Below are 17,858 nucleotides of genomic sequence, written 5' to 3' on the forward strand. Positions count from 1 at the left end.
AATCTACAAGCACTTTGGTACCCCAGTTCCCCAAAGGAGTAATCCCTGAGTACTGTCAGTTGTGGGCCAAAACAGCAAAAACACGAAAGAAAACACTAGCAGAGTTACAGTATAGAAATCTAGATGGCGATAACAAAGAAAAAAATCTCATGTCTTATTGTTTAAAACTAAAAGCATAGCTTTAAATAATTTCAAAGTTGATACTGAGGTTCCACCTTTCTGTAAAACGGTCCCCCAGTGAAAGCTCTTATTTCTTTTTAGAATATCTTAGAACAAAGAAGCATAGTAATGTCAATCTCTGATCCTTCCCGTGGGCAGTCTGGAGGAAGGTGTTTTTCTTCTTAACAATGTTGGAAACAGATGCAAATAAATAGCATTTCCCCGGGAAGCAAAATCAATCTTCACAAGCTCCGTGTTGCTGACCAGCAGTGCTGCACATTTAAAATGGTGTTGAATGAGAGCAGGGTCATTCCTCTACCACTTCCCTGTGGCGAAGAGCTGGCTCTTTCACATTCCCTGTTAGAATTTCTCTCTGGTCAGCATCTCCCTTTGAGTTATTCCAAGTTGCTTGTCTCCATGATCTAAAATTGGGATCAAGCATACTTCTTTAATAATAGGATACATTCTTGTGGTGTTCTTGACACAGTCATTCCTGTATTCTGGTGCTGAAATCCCCCTGCAGAAACTGCAAACATATCAACTATGTTCTTCTAAACAAGTCAAGACTGGTGAAATAGAGGCATTACTTGTGCCATGCTGCTCACTACTGTATGGGTACATAGGTTAATGGCGACCTTTAGCACACTCTGCTATTGCGTCTGCCTTTCCAACGTCACCGACTTGCTTCTTTAGGGACAGAAACTCATTATTGGGCTCTGGTTGATTTGCGAACTGTCCTTGATTCTTGACGCCACCTGCCACAGGACAAAGGACTAGCCTTTGGATACTTATTGCCATGCTTACAGGATATTAAGCATCCAATAAGATTGTCAGATTTATCATTTATTTTTCTTTATATATGTATGTAAATATATATGTGTATATATACATATATGTCACACCCAACCTTTTTATAAAGATGCCCTAAAGCAATCCCAACTGATTTCTTCTCACCTCATGGACCACTTTCTCTCTGTGCATAAGACCATGAATTATCAGACATACTGTGTAGATTTAAACTTCAGTTATATATAAAGAATGTTTTACTTTTTTAATTACATGTATGTGTAACAGGACATAGTGATTTCTAAGCTATTGTCAAATGGGAGAAATCACATTCAAAACATTTCTTTTTGGATAACACTGAGTAGTATTAAAAATCAAGCCTTTCAAACATGGCATAATTAGGCATTTAAGTGGTGTTAATGAATTTTAGAATCTTTTGGATGTCTTATTATGAATTAGCATTATTGACATAGATAATTAAACTGATTAAAAAATCAGCAGGGCTTTTCTTCTTGGCTTGGGGTTCTCCATAAAGCATACTTTCCTTTTCTTGCTTTAAAAAAATGTCATTAGCTCTGTTTAGTTCTACATATGAAAATTAGAATGGAAAGAGAAAAACTACAATTAAAAATAAAAGCTAAGCTCTCCTATTTTCTCAGAATTTAATGAACATCTGGTGCTTTTGAAATCCATTATAGCATTATATTTATTTGAAAGTAAGATTGGAAGGAGAAAAAAGAAATCCAAGTGATAAGATAAATCAATAGAAGATATACATGCATTATAGCTAGAGATAGATTTTACTGATATGATATGCAAATTCATAGAATATTTGATGAAATTCTGCCTTCCTATATTTTAATAATTATGTATGTAACTTATTTTTTAAGAGTCAAAGTATTGCTTTATTTAATTGCTACTATTGAGGTTAGATATCAAATTTTCTAATATTTTTATTTGCTTTTTGGTTTCTGGGAATTACAAGGTATTGCTCAGGAATTACTCCTGGATCTGGCCTCAGAAATTACTCCTGTTGATGATTAGGGGACCATATAGGATTCTGGGGATCGAACCCAGATTGGCCACATGCAAGATAAACTCCCTACTCTCTGTAACCCAACTCTCTGTCCCCCAACATTTTAGCATGATTTAAAGAGATGAAGATCTAAACAAAATCTCTTGTGACTATATATTCTATATAAATTTTGGCACTAATATGAAGACTTAAAATTTATGATCAGCAACATTACTTGTTCTTCTAATTTCCTTTAGAATAATAACAATTTTTTGTTTAAAATAAATTTGGGTTTGGGTACAAAATCTGTTTGTCATGTGTTTAGTGCCTAGGGGTCACTTTCAAGAGCTATTCCAAAGGCCATGTGGTTCTAGAGACTAAACCAGGCCTCCTGTCTACAAATTCTATCTTCTAGTCCTATGAGCTATATCATGACCTGCCATTTCTAATTCAGAATTTGGTGATAGTATATAAGACTTTAACCTTAATTCTGTAGTAAAAAGTAGTTTTACAGGTTATGGGTAGGTGCTTCGGTTGGACGACTTCTGATAAGAATTTGAAAAGTAGCTGCTATTTGGGTACTAGAATTTCTCCAAACAAATGGCACAGCTAAACAAAGTGTTATACAAGTTAAAGCCTGGAATTATACTATGAAAGTATCTTTACATTTTTCTATTGTGCCAGATTTTTTATTTTACTGAATAACAGCTAAATGCTGCACTATTGGAAAATATTAAGAAAAGTAGTTTCTAAAAGAATTCTTTAGGATTCATGAAGAATATTATATATGCTAAAAGCTGTGATGAGATTTGCTTAGTTATATATAATATAGAAATACTAAATGTTTCTATAATAGAATAACTATGGAATACAATATAAAAATAATTATATTTGAATGTAATTTGATAATATTTTGATGACATTCAGATAGAACAATCACTCTGTTAGAGTTGACAAATCTTTTAATTGACTGGGATAAGCATGCAGTTAACCCCTACAGGATGGCATAAATTACCATTATGTTTACTGAAGAGAGGCAAAATACAAGTATTAAATTCAGTATGTTTCCTTTCCAATAAACTTTATTATTTTAAGTCTTTCTAGACTTTAAATTTTATAATAACACTGTGATTTACCAAGTAATTAACAATGCACTCATTTCAGGCATTAAGTATTGAATCAATAATTCCTTCACCCACCCATGTGACCTTCTCTCCACCAGTGTCCACAATTTCCCTTCCATCATTCTTGCCTGCACCCTGGAAGACACAATCAAATTTATTTCATATATTTGTTACTATACAAAGGCAGATATAATTATAAAAATGTAGATTAATGAGGATAAATTTGAAATACTTATATAGCATTCAATGTCATTACTAAAATAATTTAATCATTATTACATTGTGGTGCGTGCTAGTTGAGCATTTCCATGTTACTGTTTAGCTCACTGTGTTTGGTTGTCTTTTATGTAACTTCCCATCAACTTTGCTGTGATACTACTTATCTGTTTCTGCTATGAAATTTTGAGGTGTCAAAATTCCATGCAAGTGACAAAACAGTTCAGGCTCTATAGATTTGGATCAAATGCTGGTGGCTTGGCAGCTTAATAAACTTAAATTATGGAGCTGGACCATTTCTGATGAATGATGTTGGGTTTGGCTGTAGGTTTCTGTGGCTTCAGGCAAAAAAGGGGAATTTTCTCCTACACAGTCTGAGAAGAGCCAGAGTTTGCAGCCTGGAGTAGACTATTTGGGAGAGTTAAATATCACCATCAATGTCTTTTTGAGATCTTACACATTTTTTTGAGAGAGAAAAAACAGGTTTATTGTTAAGATAGAACAAAGACAGAATAAGAAACAATATGATCTTTGCAAATGTGGCATACTTGTAATTCTGGTTGGCTTTTAATGACACTAATAATACAAACAATTTAATCTGCTATAAGAAGTCAATAATAAGTATTAACATATAGATAATTCATCTCTATTTAAGTGTATTTGTATACAAATGTTTCAAAGGTTACTGATATTAGAAAAACTTGAGAATTAAATAGAATTCAAAGGTACTTATTTCTCAAATTAGAAAGGATAAGCATTTCTGAGGTTATATGATTTAACCTTTTCTCGTGTGGATCTCATTTTTCCTCTCATCATATCATTTATTGGACTCAAACATTGAAATATTATTTTCTAATCCTAAAATAACAATAAAAATAAATTTGCCTCCACAACCCTTTGTTTTATAAGGACCTGCATTTCCTTTCTACCATATGTGCTTAACTTCACTGAGGCACGTGTAAACAATTCATCATGTATCTCGTGTCCTCACTGTATGATCCTTTCCTCCATCAATTCCTTTAGAATTTTTATCTTTGTAACACTACTGAAAACAATCTCCTCCAACACTCCTGTGATCTATATATTGCCATGATCAAATATAAGTTATTGCTAAGTTTAGTGAATATGAATTTAAAATAAGTAGTATTGGGTATAACTGATAGCTGTATATTCTTCAATTTACCTCTTTATTCTATGATATGCATTAACCATTTTTTGCTTACCTCAACAACCATCACTGGGATCTAGGTTCTGTGAACCACTTGCCCCTGAATCTTTTTGGTCATCCTCTTCCCCAATCAACCTTCGGTGAGTTCATTCCTTAGCAGCATTTATTCCACTGCCTCATTTCCATTGACTGGAATGCTCCAAAGCTAGGTATAGGACCTCTCTTCCCTAGAAGTGGCCTCTCTTTAGATAAACTCATTTGATGCCTTATCTAAATGCTGTCTTTTTGTTGGATTCCCAAATTTAAGTCCTCAGCTATTATCACACATTTATTCTCTAAGTGTATACATATAGGATATATAAAACTGATGCCATTCTTAACTAAAAAAGTAAAATTTGGGGGCCCTTTCACATGAAAATGCACATTCAAAATTCTCTTCTACAAAACTTCAAATAGCTAAAAGTGCCGTGGTGGCTATGAATGTACTGTTGAACATTCTGTTCATTAACTTCAGAATTAGTTTGGCTTGAGATTTTTGTTTTTTCAATTTACTCATTTTTAATTTTTTGGTTTTTTGGCCACACTAGTGATGCTCAGGGGTTACTTCTGGCTTTGTTTTATGGCTGAGGTTTTATGATTTAACCTTTTATCATGTGGATTTCATCTCTCCTCCCATCATATCATTTATTGTACTCAAACATTGAAATATTATTCCCTCATTCTAAAATAACACTTAAAATAAATTGTACTCAAAGATCACTCCTGGTGGTGCTCCTTGAGCCATATGGAATGCTAGGAATCAAACCCAGATTGGCTGCATGCAAGGCAAGCATTTTAGCTATTGCTCTATCCCTCTGTCTCCAGAATTCCTATTCTCTGTGTATAAAATGGACTATATAAAATAATATTCAAGCATACTCACAAATAAATTTATACAGTGCATATGCAAACATTATGACACTATAAAAGCATATACTCCAATGCTCATAGCAGCATCTGAGATAAGAATCTTTGCCATTCTACTGAAAAGGCAAAAATAGAACATGACATGTCATCAAATGTCCTCATGTTTAAAAGCCATGTGAAGGGCTGAACCCTGACTTTTTGAGGCTATTATTTTAATGATATCACTTGTGCCAAATTTGCAGTACATAATTAAAAACATATTTTTAAAAGATATTGAAGTTTATGTACTACATTTTAACACTTATTTTTATATAAAGAGAAGCAAGGCAAGGACATAAACTCTCTTCTATTTTATTATTTCAAGCAAACCTTTAAATACACTTCCCACATTCCACTGCCATTTGCTAAATTAAATCAGTTGTTCTCTGGAGAGATTGTTTTAGATTTTAATGTATCTTTTGATGCATCTCTTTTTCAACAATCTTTTCATAATCTTTTCAATAAAAAAGATTAGCCCAAATAATACAATAGTCCCAGACATAATTATGTGTCCAGCCAAGAAAAAGGAAACAAGTCAGAAGTAGGTAAAAGAGTTTTCTGAACTTCACTTCACATTGCAAATAGTAGAGACAGTACAGAGCAGAAAGTCTTTTGCTATAGAAATTTATATAGCAAAGTTTAGACTGTCATATGAGCCATTCTAGACAATCTGGACCTATAGATTTACTTGAGTAAAGTTTGATGAACATTTGTAAATTCAACAAAATAAGTTTTTATGTTTTTTTGAACATTTGATGATTAGTTATGTGAGCCTTATTTAAATCTTGAAGAATCATGCTCTAAATTTTGCTTCCCATAGGGCCCATTTTGGCAGAAATAAAATTGCCAACTGAGGTTTACTATAACAAGATATAATTTTATAGAACTTTAATAGACTTAGAAATATGTGTTGTGCTGTATTACATTTAAAGCATTGCATTTGTAATTTACTTGTCATATATTTATCTTCCAGCAAGATTGATTTAACTATTACTGTTGGTGAAATTTACCCATATCTTACTCCCTTATATTTCCTCAATAATTGTTAACTCTGTGAAAAATATTTTAAAGAAGAAGACATCTTTCCCTTTCTTCATTACAGCACGTAACATATTAACTGAACAGCACAGCACATACCTTAATCAAAAGAGCAAATTAAAGAAAAGTCAGTGTTCTAGGAATTTAGAAATTGGATTTTAAATTCTCCTTCTAGAAACATGGGTTGAAGTATAGAAAATGTCCAGTCATTTTCTCCCAGGATAAAGGCCATCACAGATGGACAGAAACTCAGAGAAAAATTCATTTGGGTCTTAATCATATGAATCTCAAAGTCCACTTTAACTCTTACCTTTGAGTCACTTAAGATAATTTTCTTTCGCTTCTGAAAAAGGTATACAGGAGATGAGAAGTTTTTTTTTCCAGGAATAAAATTATAAGTATCAAGAATAATTATTTAAAGGTAAGGAAAGTGAGAAAGCCCACTCTCTCAGATGAGCTGTTGAAAAACTTGTAAAGTTGATGTCCTAATGGAATCACTGACTATACTTCAGTTCATGTACTTTCAACATTATGGCATTTATCAAATGAAAAAGTAAATGCTGTAGGGTGGTGGAATATACAGTCAAATGAGGAACAAATGTGTTATAAACTTCTCAAAGTTATAGAAAGAACAGAAAAGAAAACAATGCCAAGAGAGGTGTCTTTTCTTTGATCTGCAATACTTACAATACTTACAAGTCTACACCTTTAATGTTCGTGGATCTCTGATTGCAAAGGTACCTAAAACACATCAAAAACTATCAAAAACAGAAACATGGGGCCCAAGCAATGGCACAGTGTTAACTTGTTTGCCTTGCATATGGCTGACCTAGGACGGACCTTGATTCGATCCCCCAGTGTCTTATATGGTCTCCCAAGCCAGGAGTGATTTTTGATCACATAGTCAGGAGTGACCCCTGAGTGTCACCGAGAATGGCCCTAAAACAAAACAACAACAACAACAAAAATCCAGAAACCTGAGTTATATAGTAAGGGAAAAATAAGGAGTAGAAGGAAACCTGTAGCCTGAACTTTGCATACATTAACTTCTGGGGAAATAAAAACTATAAACATTCCTATTATGAATATTAAATCAATCATAAGGTTGGGAGAAAAAAAAACATATAATGACTTCTCAACACCACAGCCCACTGTTTCTACTGGTGGCTGCATAGATTCATGTACATTTCCCAAAGACATCTGAATCAGTTATTTCCCAATGTAAAAACCAGTATGATTTAAACAGGTTCCAGGATGCTGGTGTGTGAACGTGGGTTAGCTGCATGCAAGTCCAATGCTTTCCCTTCCTGCTATCAATAGCGCCTGATTGAAACATTTTTTAATTTGTGCATAGGATCCACTTGATTTTAAAATCATTTTAGGTTTGTGCATTATTAAATGTATTTTATATGTACTTAGTCAATATTCTTTCTTATAGAGTTAAGACTTAAGACACAGTATCTTTTAGGGACTAGAGTGATAGTACTGTGGATAGAGCTCTTGCCTTGCATGTGGCAGACCAGTTTCATTCCCCAGAGTTCCCCAAGCCTAACAGAATTAATAACTGAACACTCCACCTCCAAAAATGATACATTACTTTTCAAGAAGTCTTACAAGTTAAAACAATGTTTTCCAAGTTTTTGAAGATAGCAAAGTTACTACATAAAGTATTTCTAAATAAAATATCTAAAATGACTTAGAGATCACTTTTTGTAACAAGTATTTAATATTCTTAATTCCTGTTTACAAGTGTCTAAAATGAACAAGGATTTTTTTGCCTCTTTAATAATACTTTTTTTTACATTAACTACAGATATTCAGATACAATATACAGTGGTTATCCATTAGTATTTTTTTAATTGGGATGCAACACTAACAACGTCTATCTATAAAATACAGCCATCATTTTGGTGACTTTACAATTTTATTACGTGTTAAAGTCTAAAAACAATCCTAAAAAATTAGGAAACAATAAAATCCCTTATTCACGTGGACATCCATCTGCATATTGCCACTTTATTCTCAAAGGAAACACAGAGAATATGTTTTTTGTTGAAAACTGGACACACTGCTGATATCCTAAAGGATGGGTAGAAACATGACATTGTGTCACTGATGTATAATGGATCTTTGCAGTTCTCCCTACAAATTAGTAGGAAAATGTCCCGAGGTCAATAATGAAAGATGGGGGTGATCCATAAACCATTTAGATGACAAGTAGCTCAGACTAACACCAACCTCCCCACGCGTGGTAACCAGAAGTTATCTACCCCACAAACGCTTTTAAAAATATGGTACAGTACAACCGCAAAAAAAAAAAAAAAATCAAAACAGCACAAACTATTTTTAAGAACTCAAAGAGATCACTAGTGAAGACGTTATCTTAGAGAACTACTTCTTTGGGGGACATCAGGCCACCCGCTTGTAACTCATTGTGAATATTTCTCTTTCTTCTTATAAGGGGGGTCAATTCGAATGTACGTTGCCAGGCCATTCTCTGTTCCTTTCTTCAAAGTCTTGCCTTTAGTTCTTTTCTTCTTCACACCCGGGATCTGCAGACTAGTCTCGCCCTCGAGCCACCTTTGCAGTTGGACACTAAATAAATTCCACGTTATATAAGCCTGGATAGTGAAACTGGAGGACAGGACGGCGATTTTGGCAGCTAACACGTTCACGTTCCCAGAGAGAGCATCTGGATCCTGGCTCTTTTCTCCACTCAGGTGAAAGCCAACGGTGACCACAGACACCAGGAGAGTCACCAGCCGGCCCACAATGAACACCACGGCCCACAAGGAAATCTCTTTGCGGAATTTCTCATCGCTGAAGTAGCAGAGGTCGCAGAGGTGGGAGAGGAACTCCACAAAGTAATGCAACATGAGGAGAACCAGGCCCAGGTGGTTCAGATACAAGAGATACGCCCCGGCAATGTGGAAGAGGTGAAGGCCTATGTAGACCAGCTGGCGAGGGAGCTCTTGCTTCTTGGTTCTCTGGAAGTAGAGTTCGGGGAAGGCGTGGAACCAGTACGCCAACTGCGAGATGTAGAAAAACTTCATCTGGAACGTCATCATGTTCTGCGGCTGCGCCTGCCAAATGACGCTGGGCTCCGAGAGGCAGTTTTCCGAGATGAGGATGAAGGTGCCCCAGACGCAAGACACCAGGTAGAAGGCGCTGAACTGGCCCGATTCGTTGAACCGGCTCTGCTTGGCTTTGGGGAACTGCATCCGCCGGTTGAAGCGGTCCAGCACGTAGTCCTGGAACGTGGCGTGCAGGATGATGGCCACGAGCATGTAGAAGAAGACCGTGGCCAGGTCTTTGACGCCGTAGTGGTAGAGGAACCTGGCCGCCGCGGGCTCCGCCGCGTCCCGCGCTGCCGGCGAGGCCACGCCGTGCTGCAGCGTGATGAACACGATCGAGGCCTCCGCGGTGCCTTCGAACATGAGCCCCAGCACGAAGAACATGCCGACGCAGGCCACGAGGTCCGCGTGGTTCTGCACGATGAACTCGTGGCTCAGGACCGGGGGGTTCTTGCTGCCCTTCTTCCGGAACGCCATGGTGGCGCCGCGCCCGGATGACGCACCCTCCGGCGAGCGGCCGCCGCCCGCGCCCCGCCCGCCCCGCCCCGCCCGGGCTGCTCCTGCTCCTCACCGCGCCGCGGACGCCGCTGCAGCTCCCGGGGCTGCGAAGCCCATCCCGCGGCCCCCCGCCCGGCCCGGCCGGGTCGCTGCGGCAGCCCCGCCAGCCAGCCTGCGGAGGCGCGGGCCGAGCGGCACTGAGCATGCGCGCCCGGGCGCGCGGAGGCAGGGCAGGAGACGCGGCGCCGCACCCCGACCCCAGCCGGGTGCCCGCGTCAGGCCCGCGCGCGGCGTGCGGGGCTCTCGCAGGCTCTTCGGTCGGCGGGCGGTCCGGCCGGGAACCGCCAAGTTCAAGGTGCTCCTGCGAGATTTTGTTCTGCGGCGTCTCCGTTCGCCAGCAGGACGAGGCAGGCAGGAACTCTGCGACGCTGAGCCTAAACGCTGCGGAGCCCCAGCGCAGGAGCAAAGCCTTGGAGGGCTCAGGAGCTTGCAGGTGCTGCTCTGCACTAGCCTCGGTGAAGGAGGCCTTTTAGAAAACCCACCGAGGCCGACTGATTCCCTTCTGCTGTTATAACCTCGGCCTTTGGCGGGGATGAGGTGGGATTGGCAGAAAGAGAAACTGAGGCACTCAAAGGATAAATAATATAACCAGTCTGCATCCAGAATAGCAGGATAGGTGCTTAACTACTGGTCTCTAATGGTAAACCAGACAGACCTGGAAATAGTTTAGTGCAGCAACAGCAAAGTGGAAGATAACCCCTTGCCATTAGCAATAATAATCACTGCAGTGGTGATATTCTCTAGTCAAGTGCAACGTCCGTTGCATTTTAAAAAGTCTACGTTGATAGCTGGAAGGAGTCAGTTTATATGAAAAGAAAAGTCTTGACTTCAGAACTCCTAATAGCTCTCTGACACAAGACACCCATATCTCAAAATTATGAACTTTACATAGAAATTTGCTATCAGAAATGAATTGTTCTGTAGCTAAGACTTTTTTGTCTATTAAAATGAAAATATCATGTTAGTATTCAGTCTCTCACTGAATATGGGGCAATGGATTTCCTTGGTTGCTCCTGTGTCTTTGGAGATCAGAATCCTTAGTGATAGTGAAAACTTTAAGTTTGGACATCAAATTTCAGCAGAAAGGGGTTCCATGGTATACAGAATAGAGCACCAAATAATTTTGAATGGCAATTGCTCTTCATCCTTATTTCTCTACTGCCTCAACCTGCCAAGAGATGGGTTTAACCTGGATAATTTTTTCTTGATTCTGAACAAAATATTCTAATCAACAGACATTATACTCGAATCTCTTATAGAAGTCAAACAATTCTGAACAGGATTTGTTTTAGAAGTGTGCCTGTGTTAAGGAAAAACTACTATATTTCCATGGTGAGAAAACTCTATTTTTTTGGTGTTTTTTTTGGGGGGGGGGGGGATTCGGGCCTCACCTGTTTGATGCTAAGCACTGAGAAATTGCCCCCTGGCTTGGGGGCCCATATTTGATGCTGGAGGATCGAATAGCAGTCCTTCCTTAGCTAGCACTTGCAAGGCAAACACCTTACGTCTAGCGCCACCTCGCCGGCCCCAAGAAAGCTCTGTTTTCTGAATAATTCTTTAGTGGCTAAATACTTTCCTGAAAGCCTGACTGCACTGCATTTTATTGATGATTTTTATTTCATTTTATTTTGTCATGTTCTATTTAGTTTTTAGTACTGACAGCTCTGTTATGAGCGTTCTTTGAAATTATCTAAATAAGCAAGGAATAAAATATAGTGGAAGATTTAAAAAATAAAGCACTTTTAAACCAAAATACTAATTCAGATTTGTAGTAGGCAGCCCACAAGAATTAAGAAAGATTCAGGGCTTTGTGAGAAGTGTCAGGTATACTTGGGATGATGTTTTTAAAATTGATCAATTTAAATACAGAATTCCTTAATCTTCTTAGAGACTTTATGGCAGAATTTATCATCACTTTATGGCAGACTTACTACAACTGTTTTATTGTTTTGTGAGGTGTTTTTGAGTGGGGTTTTCTGTTTGTTTTTGTTTTGGGCCACACCCAGCATCTCTCAGGGGTTACTCCTTGCTATGCTCTCAGAAATCTCTCCTGACAGGCTTGGAGGACCGTATAGAACACCAGGAATCAAACCTGGGTGTGTTCCGGGTCAACAGCATGGAAGCCAAATGCCCCACCACTGTGCTATTACTCTGGCCCTAGAATTGACCTTATAGACAGGTTCTCCAAATGTGACTCTGCAAATATGATAGATTTTACCTCAAAAAAGGTATAAAGCTTAAGTAGAACAATACTTATGACAAGAGTGAAATATTGTTGTATTGTCAAAGACAATCATGAGTAATATAAAATAAGATCTCAATTTTAAATCTAAGTCAGCTTTCTCTCCCCCTCTTGTTTTTTCAAGAGCATAACTCACCAAGTCATAGTTTCTTTCTGAAAACCTGTAAGAAATGCTTTTCTTTTTTTTTCTTTTTGGGCCACACCCGGTAATGCTCAGGGGTTACTCCTGGCTATGTGCTCAGAAGTTGCTCCTGGCTTGGGGGACCATATGGGACACCGGGGGATTGAACCGCGGTCCGTCCAAGGCTAGCGCAGGCAAGGCAGGCACCTTACCTTTAGCGCCACCGCCCAGCTCCAAGAAATGCTTTTCCATGAGCTAAAATTTCAATTTGGGGGCTGGAGAGATAGCATGGAGGTAAGGCATTTTGCCTTTCATGCAGGAGGTCATCGGTTCAAATCCCAGCATCCCATATGGTCCCCCGTGCCTGCCAGGAGCAATTTCTGAGCCTGGAGCCAGGAATAACCCCTGAGCACTGCCGGGTGTGACCCAAAAACCAAAAAAAAAAATTTTTCAATTTGAAGTCTATATTAAATATGGCCTAAGTACTTGAATTTTTGAGTTATTTCTTACATTAAATTCATTGTGAAATGTAAAAACTTTTAAAATTATTGGTATAAGAATAAAATTAGTGGAATTATTGGAATAGGTAGTATATTGCATGATGTTGCAAGTCAGCCCCTGAAGAGGTTGACTGATGGAGGGATGGAGGATGAGGCCTTTCTCCTCCAGCTCGGATCACACGTCTGTTACCCTGTTCAGTCGGCAATTCTGAGGTGAATGCGGTGGGAAGAAAGCCAACAGGCAGTCAGGCTTCCGAAGAAAACAGCTCTTTATTCTGTGAAGAGGCTGAAGCCAAAAGGCCTAAGAATAGGACCCAGGAAACAAGCCTCTTGCCTTCCACATACCCTTGCTTTTATGCCCCCGAATGAGGTACTACCCAATGGTGGGATCAGGTACCACTCAATAGTGAGAGCAGAATCAGGTACCACCCTAGGGTGGGAGCAGAATGCCAGGTCACACCCTACGTTAGGGCACAATCACTGATCAGAGTAGGGTCAGTAACTTAATAATCCCATTAAAATGTTTACATACACAATACAGGATAGTGCATATAAAACATTTCTTGCTTTCAGTTATTTTATTGTTAATGTTTGATAAATAATTAAACCTATAAAAATATTTTACAAAAATAATTTTCAGTATTATTATTTCATCATTAAGTACATTTGGGAATCCTCTCTTTAAGTTCTCTGACACATGTGCTAAAGAAAATTATATAAAATACAGATGGATAATTTTGTTTCTAAGAATGAGTGTGTACCTGCAACTGAACAACCATTGGTATAGAAAATAGCTGGAAACCTAGGCAACTATTTATATACTGGAAAACACTGGCTGCTAGACCTTGAAAAGAGGAAAAGAGGGTGGCTAGTGAGTTCAGGCTGACAATTAGCCTGATTATCTTCATGGAAACATTTTCCAATCCACTGTACTAGGAAATTCAAGAAGTGCCTAGAGACTTCTGCTGAACTGAGGCAAGATAGGAGTTAAGAGAAACTGAAGCTACAGAAATTTGCTAAATGAAGCAATTTTGCAGAGAAAGATGGATAGATTGCTCCAGAAATTTGTCTGAATGTTCCCTGGAGACTGCTACTAATATTTAGTATCCATATGGCTTTAAATACATGAGACTTAGCAAAGAAAATAGTTTGAATGCAAAAATTCTAAGGATCAAATGGAATTAAGAGATTTTTCAAATATGGAACAATCAGAAAATAGGTTGCTGCTGCTACACCTGTAAAATTTCTCACTCAGTAATAAGCAAAAACAGTGAGATGAGGTATAAAGGATAAACTTTAAAGAAAAAGCTAATTCATACTTGCCTATAATTTTCAAGAAGGCTTAAAAGAACCAAATAAGTGGCTCTGTAAATTATTCCATAAATTACAAATAGTTCAGTAAGTACTCACTAACTGTTAGAAAAATCAACTTCTCCGGGTGAGAAAATTCCCATTGCCAATGCTGCTCAAACTACCAGAATCCCTTCTCCACATGTTGGCACTAAGCAACAAAACAAAAAAAAATTTTTCTTGACCACACTGGACAATGCACAGTAAGCTCAGGCTTACTCCTGGCTCTGTGCTCAAGGATCACTCCTGGCAGGCTCAGTGTACCATACGGGATACTGGAGATCAAACCCAGGTACCCCATGCAAGATAAATACCCCACTTGCTGTACTTGGGCCCCAAAATATTAATTTGATAGTGAAACACTCGGAAAAGTGTAACATAATAGTGGAAGTCATAGTGTTTCATTTAAGTTTTCAAATATGCCACAAGCCTTTTTGCTTGCTTTAATGTGTGGTTTGGGGGACTCTGAGGAGCTAAGTACCACCTCTTAATAACAGGTGAGTACTTATGGTTAAATCTTTAAGCAGCTAAATCCTTTCCCGGGGCAGTGAATTGTTTCATTTCAAATGAAATATACACTAATCCCCCTGTCTGCAAACAAAAGTCTCATGCCAATATAGCATCAAGCTCATATTTATTACTCAGGTAATTCTAAGCTAAATTAGATCTCATCACTTTGGGCACTTACCTTTCTTAATCTTGTTCATGATATGAAGACCTGTGAACCAAAGGAACAAGGCTTAAGACTTGCTCATTTTTATGGTGGGAGAAAATGCATTATACATTTCCATTCCAGAAATGACTCAAGAAGATTCATACAAGAGTTAATATCAATAGCAATTATAAATCTATACAAGAATTTCACTAGCTCTTGACTTGAACTCAATCATCTCTCCTAGAAAATAAAAGAATAATTTCTTTGCTCCTTCAAAGACACAGATTCAGGAGCCAGAGTGACAGTACAGATAGAGAAGGTAGGATGCTTGCTTTGCTCATGGCTGACCTGGGTTCAATCACATATGGTCTCCAGAGCACCATAGGAATAATGCCTGAGTACATATTCAGGAATAAATTTTGAGTACTGTTAGGTATGGCCCCCCCCAAAAAAAACACAAATTGAATAATTCAAGTGTGTGTTGTTGGTCTGTGAAATTAAAAATATCAGCATGGTGAGAATTGACCTATTATCTCACCAGCATACAAGGAGTGCTATACAATAGTGGTATACATAGCTGATCTAGAAATCAAATAATCTTAACATGTCAGACTTAAATAAGTTTTAACATGCCAGTTATTATATAATAGTACTATCCGACACAACTATTAATTGTATTAATATTAATTAATACATAACACATAGTTGTATTATGGTTCTTCAAAAAACTAACAGTTTTAATTCGGCATTAGAACCAAGAGGAGAGAGTTTTTCAATGTATGTGTACTCTAACAAAGATTGCTATGCTTTGGGAAGATATCATTTAAAATGCTATATTGACCTGATTGTGAGAAACATTTGATGTGAGACCATTAACAAAAATTACTACTGATTTCAGGTATATTATCTTAAATTCTATTAATATTTAGTTCTTTCAATTAATTTGTAGTATAATGCTTTAATAATTATATTAAATACATAAAATTATATATAACTCGGCTAAAATAACTTACAAAATATTTTAAATGACTAATATGTCTTTTGAAAGTAATTTTCAGGAGAAATAAAATAACACTAATCTTTATTTTGCTAGGATACTCAAAAGTATACTTAAAATGATATAATATAAACATTCCCTTGTCTTTCAATATTTGTCTATAGTATACAGTAACAATATTGTATATTTTTCATACAATAAAATATATATATAATAGATCTAAAATAGCAGTATTTTAATAATTTAAATTTGGATGAATTGAGTAATTAACTGAATATTTAAATGCTAGAATTAAAAAAGCATTTGATAAGGGTAGGAGCAGTAGCCCAGTGATAACGTGTTTGCCTTGCTTGCTGCTGACCCGGGATGGACCTTGGTTCAATCCTTGATGTCCCATATGGCCCCCAAAACCATGATCGATTTTTGAGCGCAGAGCCAGGAGTAACCTCTGAGCATCACCAGGTGAGGCCCAAAGACCAAAACAACAAAAAGCATTTGATGGCATCAGAGCAATAGCATAGCAATAAATCTCAGCCAATCCAGAATGGACTTTGGTTTGATACCCCGTATCCCATATGGTCCTCCAACCCTGCCAGGAGTGATTTCTGAGCATAGAGCCAGGAGTAACCCTGAGTACCACCAGATCTGCCCCACCATAAAAACTTGGCAGAAGTGAAAATTAAAAAAAAAAAGCATTTGAAGGGAAAGGCATACTAGAAAAGACTGAAGTCACTTTAAATCAATTTTTATACTTAATAGCCATGATTGTCTAAATTACCAAATACTTAATTTTATTTATCAAAGCTAATATAATTTAACTGTTGCATTATATCAGAGTCTCCACAGATTTAACTAGAATTGTCTTGAATAATTCAATTAAAGAGTTTCTTTGGGGGCCTGAGAGATAGCATGGAGGTAAGGTGTTTGCTTTGCATGCAGAAGGTCGGTGGTTCAAATCCGGCATCCCATATGGTCCCCCGAGCCTGCCAGGAGCGATTTCTGAGCTAGAGCCATAAGTAACCCCTGAGCGCTGCTGGTGTGAACCCCCCTCCCAAAAAGTATTTCTTTTATTTCATTTTCTCATTTTTCCGATTTTATTACTGAGAAAACCTATAAATATATATGCCTGTAAGTAAAATACACAATGAATGGTCAGAGATGTTGTTCACAAAGCAAAACACTTGTTTTGTTTGTATGATGCTATGGGATTTGATCATCTGTACTGAAACAACACCACTGCACTATATGGTTCATTATAAACAGAATGAGAAAAAGTTTATGCTAAAGATATAACTCAGTGGTAAAAGCACTTTACAGACTTGGCACACCATTTGATCCCCAGGCATTTCCAGGATTTATTCTAGAGCACGAAGCCAGGAGTAAGTTCTGTACATCACTGTGTGTGGCCCAAACAAATCCCATCATAAATTTCAATATAACATTCAAAAATTCTAAAGTGACTTTTGCAAACTGATTTATTTATAACTAACCCTTTAAAATATCAAAAGATATCTGCTTAGATATCAAAAGATAAAACCTCTAGACCATTTAATATATGACTAAATGATAAAACTTAAAAATCAATATTCAGTATGTGTCATGGGCTCTCATTATTGAATAAAAATAAATTCAAACTTAATTTTGTGGATGTTAAATAATAATCAGAGATAGAGAATGAAAGCTATAATGAGTAACTACAAATTATTAGTAGAAAAAACTAGGAAAATGTATGAGAGGATAAAATCCAGGGTTAGAAAAATAGTAAAATCTAGGATCAATTCCCAGTATTTTTTTAAAGTCCCTTAAACCTTCAAGAAGTTATCCCTGAGCACAGCCAGGTGTGACCAAAAATTAACAAACAAAGAAAATGAGAAAATTAAGTCTAAGCATGAATAATTATTTAGTATAAG

At 37.4% G+C, this 17,858-nt stretch overlaps 1 protein-coding gene across 1 annotated transcript; it reads right to left on the reverse strand.

Moving 5' to 3' along the window:
• Window positions 1–8,459: 8,459 nt before the first annotated feature.
• TRAM1L1 (translocation associated membrane protein 1 like 1) lies at window positions 8,460–10,018 on the reverse strand. Its single transcript, XM_049786937.1, has one exon. The coding sequence runs from the start codon at window positions 10,000–10,002 to the stop codon at window positions 8,881–8,883; it is 1,122 nt and encodes a 373-aa protein (XP_049642894.1). The 5' UTR covers window positions 10,003–10,018; the 3' UTR covers window positions 8,460–8,880.
• Between the last annotated feature and the right edge of the window lie 7,840 nt (window positions 10,019–17,858).

The sequence above is a fragment of the Suncus etruscus genome, chromosome 14 (genome assembly GCF_024139225.1).
Source record: "Suncus etruscus isolate mSunEtr1 chromosome 14, mSunEtr1.pri.cur, whole genome shotgun sequence".
NCBI classification, from domain to species: Eukaryota; Metazoa; Chordata; class Mammalia; order Eulipotyphla; family Soricidae; genus Suncus; species Suncus etruscus.